Below are 26,467 nucleotides of genomic sequence, written 5' to 3' on the forward strand. Positions count from 1 at the left end.
AGAAAATAGAGCCCTGAAGCACAGTCAAGGCTGTAAATGCTAAAGGTCTTTAATATCAGTGACACTTTTGGCTGGTGCAGCTATACAGGGCTCATTGTTATTGATTTAAAACCCAATTTACACCAGCATGAAGGTAAAACTTTGACAATGCTACAGTTTTTATAGCTCATAATGCACTTTTGTTATTAAAACGGCACTGTTGTACTAAGGCTGAACAAATGTGTCATTATATATTCATTTCTTTGTCTTTCACAGGTTTTTTTCTAATAAACTTAAATTATAGTTATTGGTTTGCAACACATAAAATATAGTTTGTTAACTGAAAAACAAAACATTGGACTGTTCATTACGTTTTGCACTCTAAAAATTGGTTATTTTAAACCCATAATAGGTAAATATTGGCCAGAACGCATGCTGGGTTAGAAATGACCCAATGTTGTTGTTATGCAACCATGTGTTACAATAACCCAGCAGTTGAGTTAAAACCGAGAGGCAACCTTCCGATATCTCTGATGAAGCCAATATGGAAGCGATTAAAAACTGCAATTCATCGACTCGCCGCTAGAGGCAGGCTCCAAAAAGGGAGTCAATTCCCATAGACCTCCATGTTAAATTGTCCAACTTTACGGTAGAAAATATGTTTACAGCCTGGTACAAAAAGTGTTTTTTGTCTGTATAGCTAATTTTGCCCTTCATTACAACTGTGGGGGGTGAATTATTTTTTTTTAACTTATCCGTTTACATGATATTAAGCCTTAAAGTTCTGCAGAATTAAGGGGGTGGCCACTTGAGTGACGGTTAAACAGTCACTGCCGTCACTAGAGTCGAGCTAGGTGGGCGTGGTTACAGCAACCAGTCACCTCCGCTTCACCCACGTCCCGCCTCTTTACCCATTTTCGGATATCCACGAGTGATGCGCGGTGACCGCGCGGCCAATATGGCGATAGCAGGCACCACCTACTTTAAGCTTCCAAAACGATCTTCCGAAACCTATGGGTGACGTCACGGACACAACGTCCATTTTTTTTACAGTCTATGGTTAAAACAACCAGGCATTGGATACATTTTAACCCAGCTATGTGTTCTGTCCAATATTTACCCAACATGGGTTCAAAATAACCCAGCTATTTTTAGAGTGTGCAAGGGTGAAACCGTTTCTGAATAATCCTGCTGCTGTTCGGTAATACAATTTTCTGGTATACTGTATCTCAGGAGAAATATGTCTACAGCCTGGAGCGGCTGGGTATTAACAGAGGTGGGGATGGGTTATCAATCCAGTATAAATGACCACTGATCCATTCCCTAAATCCCTAGCAGTCTCACTTGCATTACTGCACCTTTTAGATGAAGCACAATTCAACACACATGCCTTTGACTCATTTTAAACCAGTTCAGATTTATTTGTTTCAACCTTTCAATAGTTGGATTTGTATAGCCTTGGCTCTTGGAGATACAGATGAATAAAACAATATTAATGAGATTGATGGTTATGATTAATAGAAGCTGTTGTAAAATAAGTATAAACACACACCTGCCAGTGCAGATTCACTCAAAGAAAATATTTTTGCACCTGTCCAATTTCTTTAAATAAAACAAGTTAATACACATTTTTTTTATTTTTTGTCTCAACTTAATTTTATCATGATATCACTTAAATTCTTTAAAAAATATATTAACTTAATAATTTTATATTGTTACCACATTTATAATCTTTGTTGCTAATACAATTATTCCCAGTATGCTTTGGATGCAACTGCAATTGTTATTTTATGCATTTTTTAATGGTTATTTTATATATTTTAGTTGGGTGTTGAGGGTGTGCGCAGAAGCAAATTGTCATGACCTTTTTACATATTGTAATATTTTATTGTTATTGTATGTTATTATGTCTTATGAATTGTTTTTAAGGATGAATTGCTGAATGTCCGGTCTGCGCAACAAATTTACCTTCGGCTACAAATAAAGAGACCTTGACCTTGAGATGAAGAGAAAGACATTATAGTGTTTAATGCTTGTTTATCTTATTGATTTAGAAGAGTTTGTTTTATATATTTTTTAAATTGTTTGGTTACCATTGTGCAGAAAGTGGCGCTTGTGGTTTAGTGAATGTGACGGATTTCTCTCAATGAGCACTAAATGTGTTAATGGCTGTCTGGAGATTAGTCTCTTCTCACATGCTCATCCAATGTATCATATGTTATTATTATTAGCATGCTAAAATGTGCTTATGCTAATTAGTATGATTTAGAAACTGACAATTAGTTTAACAAGATATTTTTTATTTGAATTAACTTGTTTTGTCTTTGTTGAACAGACCAAAACTAATTGCGTGGAAAAGTTTCTCTTAATTGAACTAAGTTTATTGAACAAGATATTTTCATGACCAAAAAATGTATTTTGTTACAAATTTAATTATTAAGTTTTTTTTGTTCTTATTAAACTAATTTTGTGGAAAAGTTTCCTTAATTTAATTAAGTTAAATGAACAAACTAATTTTTTTGAGTGTTCTATATGAACGTAAATAGGCCTTCGTTTAGATTATAAACTATATTATTTATTTAGGGTTAAAAATTTATGTTTTTTCATATTTCTGTTTCTTGCATTTTATAAAAGCAATAGGCCACTTGAGTCTGTGTGTATCAATGATTTTATCACAGTTGAGAAGGTATTATGATATAAAAGTGAAGTGAATAAGTGCATTGCTTCCTCTCTCTAGATTATGTGCAGCATTGTGTTTTATTTTCACTAGGACGAATACAAAAATTTAATAAAATGCTCAAAACAACTCCATGTGTCCCAGGGGACTGTGGAGTCTGTTTGCATTCAACACTTGTTTATTATCAATGATAAATGTCCATGTGGGTTTCATTTGGTTATACAGGCTCCATTATTAAAAGCCATCTGGGAAAAACAGGCAGAGAAAGGACTGTAGATTTAGATAATAATGAGGCTACAGCTCAGTATGCAGGTTTATAAAAGATATCCCCTGAACCATTTTTATTCCAAAAGAAAATGTATTTATTTTAGGGCCAATGAAAATATAAAAGCCGGGTAGCATTTGTATTACTGACCAAATTGTTGAGGCCTGATGTATTTTGCTATGTTTAGATGGCTAGGTTACGTTGATGGGCACAATGGCTCCATAAATAATTAAAGCTCGGCCTTCAACATACAAATTAGTCACTGAGAGCAAAGTATCCTGTTTAATATTCAAATCCAATGGTTCTCTTTGCCTCTTCTTGAAGGCTTGAAATCAATAAGCCATAGGACTTTTATAAAGACAGACAGGGTTTTTTGCCTTGTCTGTGCAGATATTTGGGTCTCGTAACTGAAGCTTTGTGTTGCGCGTCAACTGCGCCTTTGTGCATTGTTAGATGCATGTAAAAGGAGCTTGTTGTTTCTCGTGCTCTTTAGAGGCCGAGATGTGTAGAGTGTTTAACAGACAGAGAAAAACCTCTTCAACTTCTGTTGTCACTTGTCGACACAGCCGAGAGATAAACAGGGACGGGTGTGTTGGGTTTGTGGTAATGTTGTGCTGTTGTGAAAGACACATTGTGGTCAGTAAGACACAGTGCATTTAGACGCTGATGTGAGATCAGTCTTTCTGCCACACAAAGACAGCAACCACGTGCATTTGTATGGAAAAAGCTGATCTTAGTTTAGCTATAAATAGAAATGTTGGCAGTACAGTCAGTGGGTTTTCTAATCACGGTCTACGCCTCATCCATCAGCTTATTTTTCAGACAGATCAGTTCAGATCCATCCAAAAACAATCCCCCTGCTGAGAGAGAGAGAGAGCGAGAGAGAGCGAGAGAGAGAGAGATGAACAATGCAGGATGAGATGTCAAGTGATGCAGATTTTCTGCTGTACTTTGCATACTTCAAACAACGTGCCTGAGAGCATTTGACATCTCTTCCCAACCACCTGCTGTGGAGGTGTGTGTGTGTATTTGCATGCACATGCTTTCATCTGTTAGTGTTTCAAAGATTTAGTCCTCTACAGGTGTAGCTAAAACTGTACCCTATGTCCTCAAAAAAGAAGGAAAAAAGACAATTTAAGTGGTCCTAGGTATTTGAAAGGCCAACTCAGGTTTTGGTACGAAACTAAAAGTTGTTGAGTACTGTACCTGTGAAAATGTAAGGTGAAAAGTAAATATCTTCTAAGATCTGTTAAGGCTGGGCCTCATTAAACGATCAGATTTTTTAAATGTGAGAGACCACAAACATGCTAAGAAAGCACCACACATACACCAACACTTTTTTTTCACAAACAACACGAGTCTCGCCTAAGAACACAGGAAATCTCACAGTCTCTTGCGGTCAAATGTAACTTACTAGTAAACAAACATGGCAGACAACAGGCATGAAAAAATTGCATTAATACTGTGAATTGCTTTTTACATTTGTCATGTAATCTCACTTTGGACTGTGCTTGTTGTGCCATGACTGGGGTTGTTAAGCTTTCATCTTTAATCAGCTGGCTTTCTGACTGTCTATCATTTCATTCTACATGACAATCTACAGTGTACGTGCATGCGGTTTGTCCTCAGGGTTCCCCACACACAACAGAATTTCTGATTGTCAATTCTGATCAACATTATTGATCGTAGCAGCCCTGATGAGCTTTCGAGCAGATTAACTCTTTACACACTACAAAAAAAACCTGGATAAGATTATCGTTAGAGATCGACCGATATATCTGTTTTCCGATATTTAGCATTTTCCCATTATTGGGTGCTGGTTTTGTAATATCGGATTGAACGATAAATGAATTTATAAATGCCTGATATGCAATGTATGCAGCTTGGCTAGGAAATAGAGAGGAACTCACAAAGTCACTTAGACTGATCCATTAAATCCTGTCCCAATTACGATGTTGCTTTACATGAACTTTACATAAATTAATGCTTGTGGGAAATAAATAACGCTGAATTAAATTAGTTTTTCTGTTATTTATGCTCATCATTAGCCTCGTAAAATCACGTTCATGTTCACTCACCGGATTGGTAACAGTCAAGTTAAATTAAAGAGAACCTATTGTCCGATTCACGATTTAACATATGTGACCCGTCACGGGAACCAGTGACATATGTCGGCAGCACAAGTTGCGAGAAAATGAGAAACAAAGTTTTTTTTTCAAAATTTGTGATTTTTGTTTTATTGCAGAATCTGTTAGTTGAGATCACGAAGAAGCCTCTCCATGTTTGAGATAGCAGGTTTTTTTATATTTAAAAGCGTACATTTTGCGGTTAAAATAGGCTTGTTTTTCCAGAGATTCTAGCGTGCAGCGGGGGGCGTCATTGTCTGTGTGTATATTTACATACTGGATAAGCTTGTGTTTTCGCCTCCGCCCCCAAAGGGAACAGCGTTACTACAAAATAAGGATAGTTCGCCCAAAAATGAAAATAATGTAATTAATGACTTACCCTTATGTTGTTCTAAACTCAGAAGACCTCCGTTCATCTTCGGAACACAGTTTAAGATGTTTTAACCTTCATTGAAAATCTATGTATGGTTTCCATGTCCAGAAAGGTAATAAAAACATCATCAAAGTAGTCCATGTGACATCAGTGGGTCAGTAAGAATGTGTTGAAGCATCGAAAATACAGTTTTGTCCAAAAATAGCAAGAACTACGACTTTATTCAGCATTGTCTTCACTTCCGGCTTGAGCGTGAAGTCACGCGAATGCAGTGACGTGGCTGCCCTGTTCATTTAGACATGTTTGCTAAGTTTTTTTTTTTCAAACTTATAGCGTGCGTCTCCCCAGACTGTAAAGCTCGGGCGCACAAAACAAAAGAAAAATAAAAGAAGCTGGGGCAGAACAAATAACAGTCAGCCGCATCGTACGTCAGCCGCATCACTGACTTTATGCGGCGCCGCAGTCGGTTGACGTCAAAGTACTTTCGCGGTACTTTGTCGTCATCTCTTTGTCAGTTCTTGCAGCGCAGCATGAGTCCAAACACATAGAAGTTACACAAAGATCGTTGTATTCTTTATATAATTGGCTACATGTTTTGTCTATCAATATTCTCCATGATGTCATTGGCTGATGGAGGAACGAGCGAGCAATTGGTAACATCTCTAAAGGACGTCACGTTTTCGACGGCGCTGTTTGGATTATCTATTATACTACCTCCCTATTTTAAATAAAAAATTTGAAGGCGAGTTCATGTGTTTAACGGAGTGTAATCTCATATACCCGTACATGTTATGATGTAAATAGTCCTCAGATTGTATATTATATTGTATTACCAGACGTTCATGCGTAATCTGATGTAAACAATAGACTATACATCTATATTTCACGGATTATACACATTTGTGGACAAAAATGGTCATTGGATAATCTGAAACAGACTGGAAACGACTTGTGTTCCCCACAAAGGTAAAAAGACTCATGTTTATTTTAGCATGTTGTCATTTAGACTTCTGTCATAAAATACTACATATATGATTCTAGAACATCTGTATCTCAAAACGGCTTTACATGGGGTATGGCTTAGCTAAATGAGATGTAAATTAGCCCTATTGTCTCCCCCAGTTGGAAAGAAGAGTCCCTTTTGTCTCGATTTTCTCGGTTTGAGTATTTCTGAGTTCCTATATTCAAATGGCCACAACTTCTCCAAATCTTATCAGATTTCCATGTGTTACACATCGTTGGAAAGCTTAGAAACTGCACTTTCAAAATCTTAATTATTCTGACATAAAATACCAGTTAAGAAATGCATTGCTGTATAAGCTGTTTTGTTTGTTACTTTCCTGACAATGTATTATTCCAGCAATATTATTCAGCAAATTAATATTATTCAGCAAAATATTCTTTACTTTTTCAGACCGCTCTATTTATAACTTTGTATGAAAAGGGCGAGGGAGTGATTGTTGTTATTAAGGGTTTGTTCAGTTGTTCAGAAGTATAACAGTAAATAGAAATTGTTTCAGCCTATCGGTTATTGGGCACATAAGCATCCAAATCAGCAGCGGTCGATCACTAATAATCAGTACAACCACCAAGACGATCAGGACTTTACCTTGGATTGACAAATTCACCTCAAATTCATCTCTAGATTATTTTTTTGCGTGCCATAACCTTTAAGCCGACCTTTCCATTGTAAAAAACATTTGAACACAACTGTCGGAGATCGCCCCCTAGTGGCAGTAGTTATGAAATTTCAGTTTAATCGTAAATCCGTGCCAACATGGGAGATAAGCTCATTCCAGCGCAAGAGCCTTCATTCTAATATTAACCATAGTGGAATAAATAAATAAATGAAAATGAATAAACATTTGGAGGCAAGATTAAAAATAATAACTTATAAATATTCAAATTATAATTTATTACTTGTTATTAGTAATCAGTTGTTTATAAAGGATTCAAGTGTTACTGATAAAGTTAAACAAAAGATGGATTATAATTTTCACCCTAACACAGTGTTTAGATTGGAATCCACTGAAATCACTTTCGGTTCTGCATGTTGCATACGGTGTAGTCACACAAGTAAAAAAAATGTATGAATCCAAAGCTTTATGCTCTGGGAGTGTGTGTGTTCACGACTGGGATGGGTTAAATGCAGGGGTCACATTTCGAGTATGCATTGCATACTTGACAAGCCTGTCACTTTCACCTTTTCACTTTCACATGGAAAAATATCATAATCCCTGTAACTGTAAAAAAAATCTTATAATGTTAAATCAGCAAAAAATCTCTCTGTCAGAAAGATGTTTGGCTACTTTAACTGTGTGGGATGATATATTGATTTGTTCAGCTCTTATTTATTTGTTCAGCTGCCATGTTGATTGAGCGTCCCAATATCTTTCATTCCTTATCTACAAATGGCCTGTGTCTTCCTTCCTGGCATGTGCAATATCCTTCATTTCTCCTCCACCTCTTTTATTAGTTGTTGGAACAGGTTGGCAGGTATATTGGCCAGCCCCACAGCAAATATTGCATGTTAAGCAAACGGAAGAAGCAGATAAATGGTCGGTCCATTATTTACTGGATCGATTCCTGACACTGAATTCAATCAGTTGGAGCGTGTGCTACTATATAAAGATTACAGACCAAAAAGATTCACACCAGCTGTAGTGACTCAACTCTTGCTATAAATATAACCACCACCCAGTGACGTAACTGTAAGTTCATTGTAGTTGCTGTTTTCATAACCACTTTCTCTGTACGTTTCTTTGTTTATCTCTGCAGTGGGTGCTTGCGTTCGAGATCTTCATCCCCCTGGTGCTCTTCTTCATTCTTCTGGGCTTGCGGCAGAAGAAGCCGGCCATACCTGTGAAAGAAGGTAAGGTTCAAGACAGAAGATTAAGGAGGAGAAGATAAAGAAATGTAGGGTGGCTCTTACCCCAGGCCAGCTCTTTATCGCCCCCCAGTGTTAAGAAGACATTCAGTTGACACCAGGGGTTCTTGTATACAGTAGTTCCACTGACTGTAATATATTTTTGGCGAACTGTATCTTTAAGTGTTGTTCATGGTATATGATCATGTTTTTCGCATTTTAATGTGTATGCATCGTACAACTTTGCTAATCTGCCACGGATTGCAAAGGTTGTTAACCATTTAGTGTTTTACTTTTTTCACAGAAACACCATCATTTGTATGTCATCACGATATCTGTGTTATTTCTTATGTTAAAATCACACCATATTTCTTTTATTTTTGCTTCTCTCTGTCATCTGTCCTTTTCTTTTTATCTCTCCCTCTGTCATTCTTTCTTTTATCCTCTCTTTCTCACGGTGCATGTTTACTGCATGCTGGACCAGTGTGTAAGTCAAAACATCATTTGTTTTTTGTGTGGCTGGATGCTTAAGTCTTTAGGCTTAATGGGATTGTTTAACTTTGTCCTCTAATTGTGTGTGTGTGTGTTTTGCCGTGAACTTTAATGTGTTTTGTGTTGTGTATTTGTCATTGTTGACTGTCAAATGTTAACAAGCAGTGGAGGTTCTAGCTTGTGTGGTGCCCTGGGCGAACCCCTCCTTTAGCACCCTCTAACCCCATCTAAATTATCCCCCATCGCTTCTCCACTCACCAGAAAAAAATATTCTGCACTTGCAACTTGCCTTTATAGATATTTTTAAAAACACAAAAAGCAATTCAAACTAGTAGCACACACAATAAACTGTGTTTCACTAATGGCGCTTTTCCATTGGGTAGTACAGCCCGGTACAGTTCAGTACAGCTCACTTTTGGGGGTGATTCCACTGTGTCCAGTACCTAGTACCAGATACTTTTTAATACCACCCGGTGGAGGTTTCAAGCGAGCCATACTGATACTAAAACGTGACATGTAATACTGCAGATCACTGATTGGTTGGAGAGAATCGTCACTATCAGCCTAATTGCTAAATGCAAGATTAGCTTACTTTCGCGTGCCATCGAGCACACCAAGTGATCTCGTCATCTGCGCTTTATTGTACAAGTTCCCAAACTCCGTTTTAGTGGTACGAAATATCCACATTTGGAGGAACACCATTCCATCAGTATGCTCTGTTGCTCCCGTGTTAAGCGTTTGTTTGTATCACGTTTTTACGATGATGTCATAGCAGTAGAGGCTGCAACGATAAAGGGGATCGCACAGCTCAGCGCCACGCCATTCTAAAATAATTTAACACATTGTTTTCTATCCATGCCTGTCCGCGGCGCCCAGCTACGACTCAGGAAGTTGCTCAAATCCCTGTCGCGCCACTCACACATTAAATAACACCATATTTGTCCCAAATCAATAACGTTTAACATTGGCTGCTAACGTAAATTTAGAATTTTTAAGGTTATGCTATCTGACTAAGCTTGCACTATTTAATTTGCACTTCTGGTGTACGATACCTCCAAGTTGTCTTAGACGTAACTCGGTGCGGCGCTGAGCTGCGCGTCTGGTGTGCGACCCCCTTAAAGGCAGGATAGGCAGGAATTATCTAAAAAAAACTTTTTTACAAATTTGTTTAAACTGTCTTTATATACCAATACATAAGTAAAATGTAAGTACTCTGAAAAAGAGAGTAAAAAAATCGCGTGTCTGTAGACCTCTCACCACTGTTTTAAACACAGCTTATTTTTCCATTCACTCCACCCCTTCCCTTCTGGGTTTCTTCTAAAGCCACGCCCCCAAAACACATGAATGCGCGACGCTGACCAGAGCGCAGTGCATTTAGTAACATCATGTCACAATCACATGTAATAATACACCTAACTTTATCACTATGAATATAATCAAATAGGATGGCTTTTAGTACTCACTATTAAGCCAGTGTTTTGCATGGAAGAGTTTCCGTGATGAAAGCATTGTTGACTCTGATGAGGACTACACTCCGGAGACAATACCGCTACCGCATTGTCGACTCGAGGAAAAGCCACGCGATATTTACTCTCGTTTGATTGCTTCGTTTATTCCTTTGTTTGCCTTGTTTGCCTTCGCTGACTGCCTATGCAGGTACTGTGAGTTCTGAATGCACTTTCTCTGCCATACTTTTGCTCTTCCTAGAGTGCCTCGTGCACGTTCAAATCAATCGGGTGTGCGCATGTGTGGGGAGATCCCATAGCAACAGGGGTGGTGCCGTGGTCGCGAGAGAGAGTGATAGTCGCGCAAGCCAATCATTTGTTTCGTCCCGAATGGAAATAATGAGCTGTGTTTAAAACAGTGGTGAGAGGTCTACAGACACTCGAGTTTTATACTCCCTTTTTCAGAGTACTTACATTTTAATTATGTATTGTTATATAAAGACAGTTTAAACAAATTTGTAAAAATTTTTTTTAGATAATTCCTGCCTATCCTGCCTTTAAGTCTATAATCCCACCCACTCTGAAGAGGCACTAAACTTCAGTGGAAAGCAAACCGAGCCAAAGTAAAACAATATGAGCCCAGCCACGTGGTACCTAATTGGGTCGTACTATCCAATGGAAAAGCTCCATAAAATCCCTAAACTCTGACTTTTCTTGAATTCCGTGATGCAGAGTTAGGGGGCTTGCACACCAAAGCTTTTTTATGCCAACTTGCAGCTTTATATTCCACCACATATGAAAAATTATTTGCTTTATTTATTGAAGTTTTAGTTTTAGTTATTGAATTTAGTCCATGCCTAAATTTGCCACTGTTTAAGAGATCTGGTTGCATTTGACTACTGTAATCTGTGTGCTTACTAGAGCTGATCATATACACGCACACAAAGGTTTGCTATATCTGTGAGGTCATCATCAAAAACTGTACTCGCACGTACACCCAAAACGATACACAAACCTGGCAATCTAAATGGGGACATACAAAATGGTCAAAATATGTACATAATCCTTTAAAGAGGTTTTACTACAGTATTTACAATTAGGTACCTATATGTATACATTAGTAGTATGTATCTTTAAAACATTATCTTTGATGTACTAATATGCACTCTTTGGTACCAATATGTACCTCCAAGATACTTGTATGAACTCTTTCTGTATTTTTTGAAAGGGGACAGTTCCAGTGATCGCTGAGGTACATACTTTGACCATTTTTTTTGTCAGCGTAGCTACTGTATGTAAGCACAAACAAACACCACAAACACAGGTGTCTTTACACAACATGTAGAGGTTGTCAGACCCCATATTTCTATGTAAACACTAACACAACCCACAATCCATCATTTAAACCCCCTGTGATAATAACACAACTATGGTTGTAATAATCTGACACTCACAGAGACACACACACATATACCCCCCTCACTAAATTCATGTACTTACTGAGTCATCAGGTTATTTTCCCTGACTGATCTTTGCTCTTTTAATCCTCAGCTGTGTTTTTGCAGAGAGGGGACATATGTCAGATATAAGAGCGTAGGAAACCGAGGCAATAAACGCAGCTAGATAACCTGTCACCGGAACAGCAGAAATATGACACGTCTCAGTGTTCGCGTCAATCGAGGGAGATTTTTTGCCGTGTCCACAGGTGTTGATAGTGAGTGCCGTTTAGCAAATGCTGCTACTTCTGAGAAAAAAATTGTTGTGGTGTGGCTGTGACGGGCTCTTTTTTTGGAGCGGACAGCACTGGGAGAGGATGCCAACTCCACAGGCCACAAGCCGCAGTGACAAAATGCTTAGGGGTGGAAATGGAGTCAGCACTTACCATTAAGTAACCTTCTATATCCCTCTGTAAGTGCCAGCTGCCCGTGTTTGCATTTCAGGCAGGGGTGCCAAAATGCAAGGGGCTAAGCTGAAATCTGACAGAGAGGCAAAATTGAATTGACTGGGTGATCGCATTTTTCAAAGCCATTCATTAATTAAAGCTTTATTAAGTTAGCCACAATTATAGGCCTGAATTAGCCATTACAGGTTCAGTGTAGTGCAGTGAGAAAGGAGAAAGGGAAGGTTTTATCAGAGAATCACGGCTGTTACGTGGGAGTAAACTGGATTTGAGAAGCATTCGGATCTGAATTAGTTTGTTGTGCCCTAGTTAACCTGTTACAGGGAATTATGCAAAACATGCTTTCACATAATTCCCTGTGGGATATAGAAATAACCCCAAGACAAGATTTACTTGAGAAGGGAAACTGCATATAATTATGCCTAGAAAGTATTTCTCTTGAATTAATTTACCATAAAATGGCTTTTATTCTTCAAAGAGCATACATTTTACAAAATATAATGAGGTTTTATGCTAAAAACAATAAGAAAAATTACCTGTGGTGTTAATGCTGGGTACACACCAAAAGATAATCGGGCTGATTTTGGGCCGACTTCCCCCCTTCCGACAATCCTAGCTATGTCCCGATTATCTTGATGGTTTTACAGATCATCTTATCAGATTTTCCCTTCGTGTGAGGTATGTTAGGAGTGTCCGAACCAGGCCCGGGGTCCAGGGTGGGCCTGGCCCACCCAATCAGAGGCTTGGCCCACCCTGGTCCCCAACCACATAACAGCCAATCTTTTGGCCTATAGTCTGTTATGTTATACTATATTAACAGACATGAGAATAATTCTTTAGAAAAACAACATTTCAGATAATATTAACATGTTTAGGTTGTAACAAGTTTGTTTTAGTTGATGTAAATAGTTATTTTAAAAGAACTGCCTCTTTTTAACAAAAAATTACAAGAATAAACTCAATTCTTACAGTTCAAGCTTTATTCAAGTAACACGTTTGTTTTAGTTGATGTAAATAGTTATTTTAAAGAACTGCCCCTTTTTATCAAATCTAAAGTTACTTAATTAATACAAGATCCTAATACAAGGGGTAAAAAAAATTACAAATGCAAAAAGAGAGAATGTAAAAATAAACATGTTAAAACACAACAATAACAAACAATCCTAACAATTGTCTTAAATACATAATATTAAAACTGTAGACATGTGAGATTTAAGCACTAAAGATCCCCCCCAATCTCACGGCCCACCTGGAATATCACTTGGCCCAACTTTCATCTCATATCTGGAGCCGGGCCTGGTCCGAACCTGATCGGAAAAACATTGGAGCCGCCCGATCGCGAATCGTAAATATTAAACATGTTTAATATTTACAATCAGAAATCCTGATGTGTGGGGGGAACCCCGATGTCCAACGCACGCACGCTCTTGAGATTATCACTTTAAACGAAACAATATCCAATCAGAAAGCGAGATGATGGAAGACGAAGACGGAGCAGAGTGAAGTTGATGCAAAGTGAACTTGTACAGACCATGTTCCCGATGTCTCCTCGACTTCACCCAAACCCTTTTCTTTTTTCCTTAAATTTTCTGTGAAATCATTCCAAACACTATCATTGAAATTTCTTCCTGCATATCGTCCGCCATACTTATTCTGAAGTCTCGCAAGATTTTGCGAGATTTCCTGTGTACCAGTCGAGACACTTTGGTTGAAAATCTGTTCATGTTTGGTGTGCTGTCTTTGACACATCATGGCACACCACACACTATAGGAACAAAATGGTTAGGATTTTTCATCCTCGTGTTTGTGGTTTCACATTTTGAAAATCTTATAAGATGTAAAAAATCTTTTGGTGTGTAACCAGCATAAGTAAATAAACTTTCACGGTAAATTCTGTAGAAAGCAGCCTTTTTATCTTCTGTTCTTTTAACCAGGTCAAAAAACTTATTGAGATTAAAATCTCTTTTAATAGAGTGACCTGGCCAAGAAAAGCAGCAACAAATAACAAGAATATACAATATACAACAAAACATAAAAAACACACTAAAATTATTCAAGGAGGATAAAACGCATAATTTGTTAAAAGTAGCTAAAATTATCTTTTTGCTTCTCAATGAAATTTATCTTGTTTAAAGGATGTTAAGATGTTAGTAAACAACCTTATGAAATCATGGTTACTAAACCATGTTTACTACAAAATAACCATGAGTTTGCTGAAAAAAATCATGGTTATACCATGGTTACTGTAGTAAAACCATGGTTTTGCCAATGGTAATCAATACATTGTTATAATACAAGTTAATAATTCCAAGTTAATCTTCATAAGGGAACATAAAAAGCTACTTCAGAAATGCAATGAGGGACATGAAAATGTTGCTTTTCAACATGCAACAGCAGGCACACTTTACGCATAATGCATTATTATTAACCCCCATTGATATTTGAATCCAGATCGAGTGTGAACCGAAGCATGTTGTCGTGAGGAAGTGAATCATATTTATACTGTGTTCTTTATCATATGAGTGTAGAAAAGCTGTGCAACCCAGTGATGCGGATTTCTCTGTTTCTGTGACAGTTTGTCAAGTTAACCTATGTGTGTGAAATAGAGAGAGAGAGATGAAGTCAATCTAAAGGCCACTTAGGAGTTTATCGAACCAATCTGACATCTGAAACCCTCTTTGACTCTGTTTGCTCTGATATGTGACGACTGCCTCCTTTCTCTTTCCCTGTGTTCTAATCTCTTCCAAAATCATCTATCATTCCGGTCGTCCGGAAATATCACCCTCATTATATATTCCATTGCTCAATTACATCCCTGGCCATAAATATTCATCTCCATCCACACCTACACCTGAAAATCTGCCCTCTCGTCAAAACTGATGTCAAAACATTTAAATCTCATTAAAATACTGCATTTCAACTCTATCACCTCCATCCTTCCCCCTCCCTCCATCCTGGTGGTCTGTTTTTCCTGCCTCTATCCAGCCTTCTACAGCGCAGCTCCTCTCACCTCGGCGGGCATCATTCCCATCATGCAGTCGCTGTGTCCGGATGGTCAGAGGGACGAGTTTGGCTTCCTCCAATATAAAAACTCCACGTGAGTCAGAAAATTGACTACCTACGTGCTGTTTCTGGATTTGTTTCTCTCTGTGTTTCTGTATGACTAAGACAGCTATAATGGATTGTGTTCTCTCACGAGGCAGCTTGCTCTTTAGGTGTGAACAGCAGTCATCATTACCACCTGTAATACTGATCATATGAGCGAGTAGATTGTGTAATACATTTTATCTCAGTGCTTGGCTGGTTTGTGGTGAATCTCCCCCACTTTTATTCATTGTAATTAAATAAATCAAACATGCATTAAAGGAATATTCCATTTTCTTAAAAGAAAAATCCAGATAATTTACTCACCACCATGTCATCCAAAATGTTGATGTCTTTCTTTGTTCAGTCCAGAAGAAATTATGTTTTTTGAGGAAAACATTGCAGGATTTTTCTCATTTTAATGGACTTTAATAGAGCCCAACATTTATTACTTAACTCAACACTTAACAGTTTTTTTCAACGGAGTTTCAAAGGACTCTAAACGATCCCAAACGAGGCATAAGGGTCTTATTTAGCAATACGATTGTCATTTTTGACAAGAAAAAAAAAAATGCTCTTTTAAACCACAACTTTTCGTCTAGGTCAAGTCCAGCGCGACCTAACGTAAATGCGTAGTGACGTAGGGAGGTCACGTGTTACATATATAAAACGCACATTTGCGGACCATTGTAAACAATAAACTGACACAAAGACATTAATTAGTATCAGGTGAGTGCCTGGACTTGGAATTTGTTTTTCCAATTCTTTTTCATTAATTAGTATCAGTTGACATACAACAACGTAGGAACGGTCTTTTTTTTTAAAGACCGTTCAGTGTAAACACTGGGGCGGAGTTTCGCGTTCGTCCTCTGTGACCTCTTGACGTCATGACGTATTGCGTGGGGTCAGCTGGCGCATCGCGACCGAATCTACATGACGAGAAGTTGTGCTTTAAAAGTGTATATTTTTTATTTTTTTGTCAAAAATGACAATCGTTTTGCTAGAAAAGACCCTTATGCCTCGTTTGGGATCGTTTATAGTCCTTTGAAACTCCGTTGAAAAAAAACGTTAAGTGTTGAGTTAAGTATTAAATGTTGGGCTCTATTAAAGTCCATTAAAATTAGAAAAATCCTGCAATGTTTTCCTCAAAAAACATTATTTCTTCTCGACTGATCAAAGAATGACATCAACATTTTGGATGACATGGTGGTGAGTAAATTATCTGGATTTTTCTTTTAAGAAAATGGGCTAATCCTTTAACTGTAAATGTATGTCTAAATGCCCTGAACGTAATCAAGTCACACAGAATATCTATGAAGCTCCAAGCATATTGTGAGTTATTTACCGACTGTAGGGTAAACATTGACTCCACTTTTCAAATATATTTCTGAATGATCAGTTTTTTCTTAAACTCCACTTGTTCTGTCACCAAACTTCTCTGATCTCTTTATCTCTGCGGTTTGTCAGTGTGACTCAGTTGTTGGAGAGGATCAGTGAGGTTGTGGAGCAAAATCACTTGTTTACATCAGACAGGCCGAGTCTGGGAGAAGAACTGGAGTCACTGCAACAGCACCTGGAGAGTCTGAGCTCGGCACACGGACCTTTAGAGAGTCGCTACAACACCAGCCGTGGTTAGAAAACACTCGTATAAACACACCAAACTTGACCAGAGCACACACACATCTCAAATGTGTTTTTACACAATTTATTACACGGCAGAAGTTTTGAATTAATTATTTTGTCAACAAAAAAATTTGAAGAAAGTCGTGCAGAGGAAGTTATGCTGATACACTCTTATGCTACGTACATACCAAACGCGTAGCATCGCGTTGCTCGCTCTAGATTACTCGCGGGATTTAACTTTGAGTCATGTGAATTTTTCGTAAAGACTCGTTTGAGGCGAATAGCGTGTGTTTTCGCGGCAATCGCAGCGCCCAATTTGCGTCATTCGAATCATCCCGCGTGAGGACCCATCTGATCGCGTCTTTGCATTGATTTTGTATGTAATCTACTCATGCAAATCGTTGAATTCGCGTCTGGTGTGAACCCACAGTTCGAATGAATGTGTTAACAACAACACATTAGTGTTGATTCTGGGACGACACACTAAATGTGACACACCCATCTCTGTGTTATTATTGAAACAACACATTTTGTGTTACTTTTAACACAACTTGTGTTATATTTGACCACAAAATCAATACAAAATGACACATAATGTGTTAAAAGCTTAGCAAAGATGTGTAAATCCTTTCTAAGAGTGTAGGTAACGAGTGGTGTACGGCGGTAGAGAGACATTACATTTCAATAAAAATATAAGTGTCAAGTCAAAATTTTACTCAATTTAATCTAAAATGTGTACAATTTTATACTTTCATATTTACATTTAAGCATTTAGATGTTTTTATCCAAAGTGATTTACAAAGTAAGGAAAACCATAGCCTATAGCAATTCGTCATAGTAAAGCAGTAGTATGCGATGTGCTATATGAAGTTACTTTCATTTTACAAAATTAAAACATCTCTTATAGACACGTTATTTTCGTATCAGGGCTGTCACCATTAATGCATATTTTAAGTAACTTTAATGTGCAAACTTTGGAAAGTATTTGTTTCATCACATATTTCTCAATATCCTCACAATGTTAAGTGGTTAGGACACCCCAAATGTGTCAAACTTCCCGAGACTTGTTAAAGGAAATTGTTTCACTTTAAATTGAATGATATCTGATTTTAAATATTTGGACATTTAGATTTGAAGACTGACTGTGCGGAAGAATGGGTCAAAATCACACCTGAGCAATGCATGCAACAAGTTTTTACATACAGGAGGCGTCAATTTCATGTCAGTAACACCTATAGAAAATTATGTTAACTGTGAAAATTGGTGACGTGTTCATTACTTATTTTACCCGCTGTATGTATGTTACAATGTTAAGAAACAAGTACCTACACAACACTAGATCCACTAATTGAACGCACTTAAACTGTTTGCATGCGTGTCTGCTTTAGGTTTCACTGTCGGAAGCGTCCTCAGGAACCAGTCGTCATTCCGGCAGTTTCTCATCCGAAACCTTTCACTGCCCAACGACACTGCCAGCCTGCTGCTTTCCTCCCCTATCAATCTAAAAGAGGTTTGTCTTCCACACTCATCTCGAACTTCCTTCACCTCCAACCCAGGTCAGACAGCAGCACTTTTGAAGTCAGATCATGACTCTTGTGCTAGCTTCTCTGAGCCTCCTGCCTCTCTTTCATCCTCTTTGGAGTCTTTGCACCATTAGTGATTCTTCTCAGTGATGGCATAGAGAGGATGTATGATAGAATCTAATGCTTTAGGGCAGAGAAGCTACATTATAGCGCGTTTAACACGCTGTAGTCAGTGTAAAAGTGCTGAGAGAGATCTTGTGAGTTTTCATTCATTTTGCTGGGGAGATTCATTTCCACTGTTCTCAGGCTATTTAAAGTATTTAAGTGTGACAAGAGTTTCTAAATCGGTGCGCGTGTGTGTGTGTATTCTGTTCAGGTGTATAATCTTATCTTTGTAATGGATCCTAAAGTTGGAACAAAGGAAGGAGGTAAAGATGAAGGACAGCACAGTCCTGCAGAGAAATTTGTACAGTTCAAGGTACGGTATGAGATAATTATTCAAATTAACCCATAATTTACTCACACTCATTCCATTCTAGGTGCATCCAGACTTCCTTTCTTTAACCGCACACAATTGAAGTTCTATTATATAATATCTTGTCCCAACTTGCTTAGTAATGGCATTAAATGATGCCTGCGTTTTGAAGCTCCAAAAAGCGCATCCTTATATTAATCCAGTAATCCAAATGACTCCATGAGGAACAATACATTTGTGGGTTAAAACGATTAGTATTTTGAGCGTATTTAGCGTTAGATGTCGTGTTTGAATGTAAACATATATGATTGAGCAACTCAACAGGGCACCACGCCAGTGACTAAGACACTCATCGGCTCTCATGTGTCTCATGTCCAGTCATCATGTGCGTTAGGATGAAACACACATATGAGGTGAACTATTTCTTTAGGTGATAGGTCACACAAGTGAGCTACAACTGCATGATTACGAGTGGATTATTAGCAGTTCTATAAGCAATAAGTAAAAAGGTAACTAATATAGTCTTTTTTTGTGTATGGGAACGTACGTGCATGGTCCAACGCAAAGCATAGTTTCTTTGACTTGTACTTGTACACAAACTTGCGCCACACGCACTGTACGTGGACCCTTAAGTATGTGTAAAACGGCACTATACTTGTTTTTTATTTGTACGCGAACGTACGCACACGGTCGAATGCACAGGCTTGCAAAGCCTACACTCTAAGAAAGGATGTTTTAATTTTTTACACCTTTTTTGTGTCATGCTTTTAACACATTATGTGTTAATTTAAATTTAAAGTTGTGTTAAAAGTATAAAAAGCAAAAAAATTAGGGCCGGGACTTTAACGCGTTAATTAAGATTAATTAATTACACAAAAAATAACGCATTAAACATTTTTAACGCATTTTAATCGCACTTATTTTTGCCCCGCGGAACATTTCTCATTGGATGAATTTCGGCGGACCGATTATACTGGAGCACCAACTAGCGTTCATGACTTCAGACAAAGAGTATAGAAGTACAACAACAAACCACAGTGAACATGAACGAAGAAGCTGATGAGATCGCTTTGGTTTGCCCCGTGGATGGGAATATCTTTTATAAAAAAACGAATGGATGGAAGCGTCGATAAGAGCATGGTTGTGTGTAAGCTATGCAACAACGAATTCACATATCACCGCAGCACATCGAGCCTCAAGTATCATCTCAATGCAAAACATATAGCAGCCAGCGTGGACATTAGCCCGACTCCGAGTACAACGACTTGGTTGAACAAAAATAAACAATATTTTGTTGCTTAAGCTTATGTATTCAGTCATCATTCATGGTATAGTAAAAATCCATGTGAAAAACTTCTCAATGTTCTCAGGTCAAATATTTATATGTGATTAAAGGAACAGTATGTAGGATTGTGGCCAAAACTGGTATTGCAATCACAAAACTTGTGGCTAAAACTGGTACTGCAATCACACAACTAGTGGTCAATACACAAAATGACAACATAAACATCAGTTGAGGGCTGCAACTCCACTTTTTAAATGACAATATCCTGGCCAGACCACTGTTGTCAGTGATATAAGTCTTTGAAATTAAAATAATTTCTTAATGTCTAGTGATATATCAGGGCCATTTTATGATTAATTGATATAAATTTCTTACATACTGTTCCTTTAAAATGTGATTAATTTCGATTAATTAATTACAAAGCCTCTAATTAATTAGATACATTTTTTAAATCGAGTCCCGGCCCTAAAAAAATTTGTTGTTTCAATAATAACACAGAGATGTTTGTGTTCTGGGACAACGCATTTGGTGTGTTGTCCCTAAACAAACACTGATTGTGTTGTTTTCAACACATCTGTTCTAAGAGTGTAGTTAATTTGACTCGTATATGTACGCAGGGGTTTCGACGCATGCACATTGCGACAAAATGCAACGCATCTCCTAGCCTATGTACTACATTATCCTGTACGCGCATGTGCGACCTACACGTACGCTGGGTTTCAAAAATCTGGCACTCTTCTGATGACGAAAATTGCATCACGCGCTGTACACGGACCCTCGTGTACACGTAAAAATGGACCATACTTCCGCCTGGTATCCCCAGAATGTGTCTGTAAAGTTTCAGCTTAAAGGGACAATAAGTAGGATTTACCCCATCTAGTGGTGAAATTGTATTTGGCATTCAAACGAATAGTGCTCTCTAGCTCCTCCCCTTTCCATATGCGTGTTGCAACTACGGTAGCCATTATGTAATCACTGATCTCCTTGTTCGTTGCAGCTGGTTCACGTGTTCTGAATGAAAACGCGTTGTGGAAACGCGTTGGTAGGGTAGTGCTTTTTGTCCCTCTCTGCTATTATAGTTTATCAATACGGTGAAATGACATGGAAGCCTCCTTGGACTTACCCATTCAATGTAAGTAAAGAGGAGAAATTCTAAGCTTACAAAGAAAAGTCAGATCACTGGCAGAGGTCATTTGACACCAACAAGGACATATTTATGAATAAAGACATTAATTTTGATTAATAAAACACTTCAAATCCTATTTACAGTCCCTTTAAAATACACCACAGATCTGAAATTATATGATGTTGAACATGTCCATTTATGGCTGCAAAGAAAGTTTCTGTTCGCCTCCCTGTATGCAAAGTAGGGGGTTGAGTGCTTACACATGTGCTTTGGACTACATCAAAACATTTGTCTTAGTAGAAGGTGGGCAGTTATGATTGGGGTGTAATCAATGTGACATCACATTGCTAGGGGATTCCCAACAGCCTGTTTTGTGACTTTTTTTGTAAAGGAGATTGCACAAAGAAGAATATACGGATTTGTATAATCACACACACACACACACACACACACACACACACACACACACACACACACACACACACACACACGCACACACACACACGCACACACACACACACACACACTGATGACTTATTTTCTGATAGAAACACATTAAAAAGTGTATTTTCTAGGTTAGGGGGGCTTTAAGACCCCATATGGTTGATCATTTTGTGTATGTTTGCTGTGCTTATGGAAATCAGACTACTGAAGGATTTGGGATTTTATGATACATTGTTTTTATATTGTATTTTCTCCATTTAAAGTCAGTGGCTCAGTTAATTTTTCCCTCATAGACTTACTGAATGTGTCGATGCCCAGCTGACCTGTTGATCTCTAGTTAGTGATTTCCCATAGTTTGATCCATTGAGAGTTTTTGGTAAACTGGTTAAACAAATTCATTTTAAAATTTTTGTCTGCAAAGCGCAAACTTTAAAATGACATTTAGCAGCCTATCAGCAATTTATATTTGTTATCTGCCTCATAGACTGGTTAATCAGCTGATCATGAATGAAGACGTGCTGCCCTCTTGTCACATTACTTTTATTCTGAATTTCACAGTTACGCCTTCATATTATTCACTCGAGGTTTTAGAACCTCTATGAGAAACTACACTTACATTTATGCCTTTTGGTATTTATCTTTCTTTATTTTCAATGTAATAAAGGTCAAAAATGGAAACAAACCATGTGGTTGGCTTAAAATAACCCAGAAAATGTTAAATATTTGACCCAACAATCAAAGCATTTTGGGTTAAAACCAAGCGTGCCGCACAAGCCCTGAAAAGTAAAGCCAAAACGTCTCGATCGCCCCCCAGAGACTGGTCCCAGTATAGGTCATTAAGCCCGCCTCCCCATGTTATTCAATGGGAATCGAGACCAACAAAACAATTTAATTACACTTTAATTATCTTTTTTCCGAAGCTGGTTTCTGCTATTTACTGTAGTTTTCATGACGCTGATGTAAATTCAACTGTTTGTTTTTAAAATAAGTTTGTGTTTAGTTAGTTATTTAATGATATAAAAACGGTGGTGTCACATTCTGCGAGAGCGAGGGCGGGGTCTTGATTTTGCGGCTTTACTTCCTGCTCACTACTGCGCAGGACTGGTCCCGAAATCGCTACTGCGCAGACTCAAGACCCAAGATGTCAGCACCAAATCGGGACACTGGCAGCTTCACTTTTCACCAATGGAAGAGAGCGAACACGTTAAGTTCGTCTCTTTTTTTACCCAATGTTGGGTTGGAAGTAACCCAGCATTTTTTACAGTGTAAGGGCATACAAAGCAGGCATTGCCTCTGAGACTTCATATAGCTTTTTATGTTGTTGCCATTAGACAATACTACTATTGAATTGTGGTGTTCATGCCATGTCTCAAATGTCAATTGTTTTGCTTTTGTCAAACATTTTGTCAGTTTTTGTTCTCCTTGCATTGAGTATTGCACTTGTAATCTTGGTGTTGGTCTACCAAATTGAGCCACATGAACACCACAGTTAATCTATTCACTATTTTCTCTCCTCTTTCATGCTCAGAAACAAATTCTTGGCGGCTTGCACAGTGTGGATGGTGGTCTGAATCAGAAAGCATTGAGAGACCCCACTAATACAGCTTACCGCCAGGCTCTCCTCAAAGTCCTGTCCCAGGCACTGGGAATCGCAGGGGGTGGAATGGGTCAAAAATTTGATCCTCAAGCCCTGCGTGAGATAGAGGTTGGTTTGTCGCTTGATTTGAAAGCTAGACTTTTGGCATGCAAAATATGTATGCATGATATCACATACTAAAATGTTATTTTTAATTTACACATCATGGATACCGATGTGCTTGCACCGTTGCTTTTGTTATTACTGTACAGAATGCAATACTGCTATTTTTCGCTTCCACCTGATATCTATCATCTATTGGTTACACATAATACGAGTTCCCAGGTCAGAGTTCATCAAACTTGAAGTGCAAAATTTGTTTCCGCTCTGCGGCATTCGCATGCGTATGAATAGAAACCAGTGGAACGAAAAGACTTGTGTGACCACAGCAGCATACGTATATAATGCAAAATAATATAAATGCAAAGTCATTGGTCTGTTTCTTTGAATACCCGGAGAAGGCGACGTTGGGTTAACCGATTGTTTTGTTTACTGTCAAATCTGCTTGCTTTTCAATGTGTGTTATTGTTTTCAGGGATTTGTGCTGAGCGGTGCAGTGCTTGAAAAGCTCACTTGTGGAGAAGGAGGAAACAGCGAATTAAGCAAAATCTTATTGGTCCCTGATAAACAACAGGCAGTTTTGCAGGCCTACCTTATGACCCTTTGTGGTGTTGGGGCGGAGCAGAGAGCGGAGCGGTTTAGGGAGATGAGCGAAGAGCTGAGAGAGCAGATTGATACACAGAGAGTCTTTGAACAGGTATGTGCAAGTCCTGGTAGAGATACTAGACACTCCATTACTAAAATATATCCAATAATGGTACTGATAATAAAATATAGCAATATTGTTGAGGAAGCTACAGTACTACTAGTTCAAGTAGTTCAGCAAGTCAAGCATGTTATATTTAAATAGTACACTACACTTCAACTTCTTTACAGTAAAACTAGTTAACTAACAGTGCCTTGCATCATTTCATCTTCATTAGAAAAAGAGCAAATTTACACTAAATAGTTTAGCAGACCTTCCTTTATTTTCTCCGCTTTATCCATTACGTCACAGTTGCGTCTTGAGCAGTCTAACATCTCTGGTGTGTTGGATCAGTCCCATCTCGGAGCTCTGCTGAAGAACCTGGCTGATGTGGAAAGGCTGCTGCGGGATGTGGATCTGTTGTCAGGCCTGGCCAAACTTCTCCCTAAAGGGGCTTGTGCAGGTCACCAGCCCATTCCTGTAGCCAACACCACCTTCTGGAGCTCCAATACAACAACATGGGGTCCCAACACAACAGAAAGCCCAGGGGAGGAAAAAGAGGGAACTGCAGAAAATGGGGCTGAAGCTGAAAATCCCAAATCGCAATTTTCTGCCTTTGTTCAGCTGTGGGCAGGTCTTCAACCCATTCTGTGTGGAAATAACAGGTTTGTTTGTGTGGAGAAAGGAGCTATTGTCCTTCTTTTGCCTTTTCTTTCTAATAAACTTTTGTTGTTTCGTTAGGATCATTGAGCCTGAAGCTCTTAAACAGGGAAATATGAGTTCCCTGGGCTTTACCAGCAAAGAACAACGAAACCTGGGTTTATTGGTCCATCTCATGACAACAAATCCCAAAATCTTGTACTCTCCAATTGGTTCAGAGGTGGATAAGGTCATACAAAAGGCAAGTGGGGGTGTATTGAAAACTTCTTTATGAGTAACATCACCATCATGTTTTGAAAGCACCATAGATTCGTTATCTGTGCACATTACGCTTGGAAAGTATTTTAATATGCATTCAAATATTGATTTAAAAACTTGATCTTAATCTTTTCTGACATATTAAATCTATTTATCATTCCTGGGGACCAATTAGCTTATAATGCTTAGCAAGTGAGTTTGTCATGGAGTAGTTTGGTTATGATAATTATGTAAATGAGACCAATCTCATCAGTGGATGGTACATTACATTAATTATTCTTTAATTCACATTAAACAAGAGTCATTTGGAGACCTGGAAAGATTTTTGATTGGATTATTCGACTTGCTCTCTTTAGGCCAATGAAACATTTGCGTTTGTGGGGAATGTGACTCACTACGCCCGAGTGTGGCTCAACATTTCGGCTGAACTCAGAGCCTTCTTAGAGGAGGGCAAACTGCAGAATCACCTGGTGTGGCTCCAACAGGTAACATTATGTCTGAGGATAAGCTTTTAACTCTTTCACCACCAGCGTTTTTTTAAAAAGTTGCCAGCCAGCGCCAGCGTTTTTCATGGTTTTCATCAAAGTTTAATGCCTTCCAGAAAATGATCTTCTTTAAATATATAAACATACAATATACCAAATGAAAGAACAGACCCTCTGCTTTCAAACAAAAATCCCGTTTCATCCTACCTTCAGTGATTCTTTTGTAATCAGCTTTTGAATATGGGTAGGTTTCTGCAAAAACACCACATTTTAAGCAAAAAGCAGAGATAATTCCATTTTTTTGACGGACTTTTCATAGAGATCCCATTCAGTGCGATCTTTAAAACAGACACGGTCATCCAGCCGCTTGCCATAGGCCAATACTTCCGGGTTTAAAAAGTTGCGGAAAGGCGCCACCTGGTGGATAATAGCGGTATTGCGGAAAGACGGAAAATCTCGTCATTGGCGGGGAAGCGTTTTCTCTTAATTGACGAGATATCTCGTCAATGGTGGTGAAAGAGTTAAAAATGTTTGTTCTGACTTTTGCTCACAAATTTCATAGTTGGTGGTTTTAATACATTAGCATGTGACTGTTTAGAGAGATGGAAACAAGAAGGAGCCAATTTCATATCAGTTTTTGGGTCAAAATACACCACTTTTTTGTCTTTGTCTAGAAAAGAACTGTCAAAAACTGGCAAATTTGTATTTACATTTATGTATTTGACAGATGCTTTTGTCCAAAGAAAATTACAGTGCATTGCAGGTACACGTTTATATGTGTGTTCCCTGGGAATCAAACCCACAACCTAACACAATGCTCTACATTATTCTTTAACTCACTGATCTATGATCTGTCTCATCTACATTGGACTGGTGCTTTGCCTAACTACAATTTTAACCAGGTTTTACAGTGTTGCAGTCTAAGGGGGCATGCACACCAAAGTTTTTACGTCAGCAAATTTTTAATTGTTTCCAAAGGAAGTGCGGCATTTTTCATAAA

At 38.3% G+C, this 26,467-nt stretch overlaps 1 protein-coding gene across 1 annotated transcript in view; it reads left to right on the forward strand.

Annotated features, from left to right (window-relative positions):
- Positions 1–26,467, forward strand: part of abca2 (ATP-binding cassette, sub-family A (ABC1), member 2) — a 90,019-nt gene that overhangs the window by 31,318 nt on the left and 32,234 nt on the right. The window contains exons 2-11 of the mRNA XM_065250399.1: positions 8,199–8,292; positions 15,109–15,220; positions 16,675–16,838; positions 18,219–18,340; positions 18,730–18,831; positions 23,212–23,388; positions 23,855–24,076; positions 24,377–24,729; positions 24,806–24,965; positions 25,339–25,467. Of these exons, the coding sequence (XP_065106471.1) occupies positions 8,199–8,292; positions 15,109–15,220; positions 16,675–16,838; positions 18,219–18,340; positions 18,730–18,831; positions 23,212–23,388; positions 23,855–24,076; positions 24,377–24,729; positions 24,806–24,965; positions 25,339–25,467 (1,635 nt within the window). The remainder of the gene's footprint in view (positions 1–8,198; positions 8,293–15,108; positions 15,221–16,674; positions 16,839–18,218; positions 18,341–18,729; positions 18,832–23,211; positions 23,389–23,854; positions 24,077–24,376; positions 24,730–24,805; positions 24,966–25,338; positions 25,468–26,467) is intronic.

The sequence above is a fragment of the Paramisgurnus dabryanus genome, chromosome 5 (genome assembly GCF_030506205.2).
Source record: "Paramisgurnus dabryanus chromosome 5, PD_genome_1.1, whole genome shotgun sequence".
Lineage (NCBI taxonomy): Eukaryota > Metazoa > Chordata > Actinopteri > Cypriniformes > Cobitidae > Paramisgurnus > Paramisgurnus dabryanus.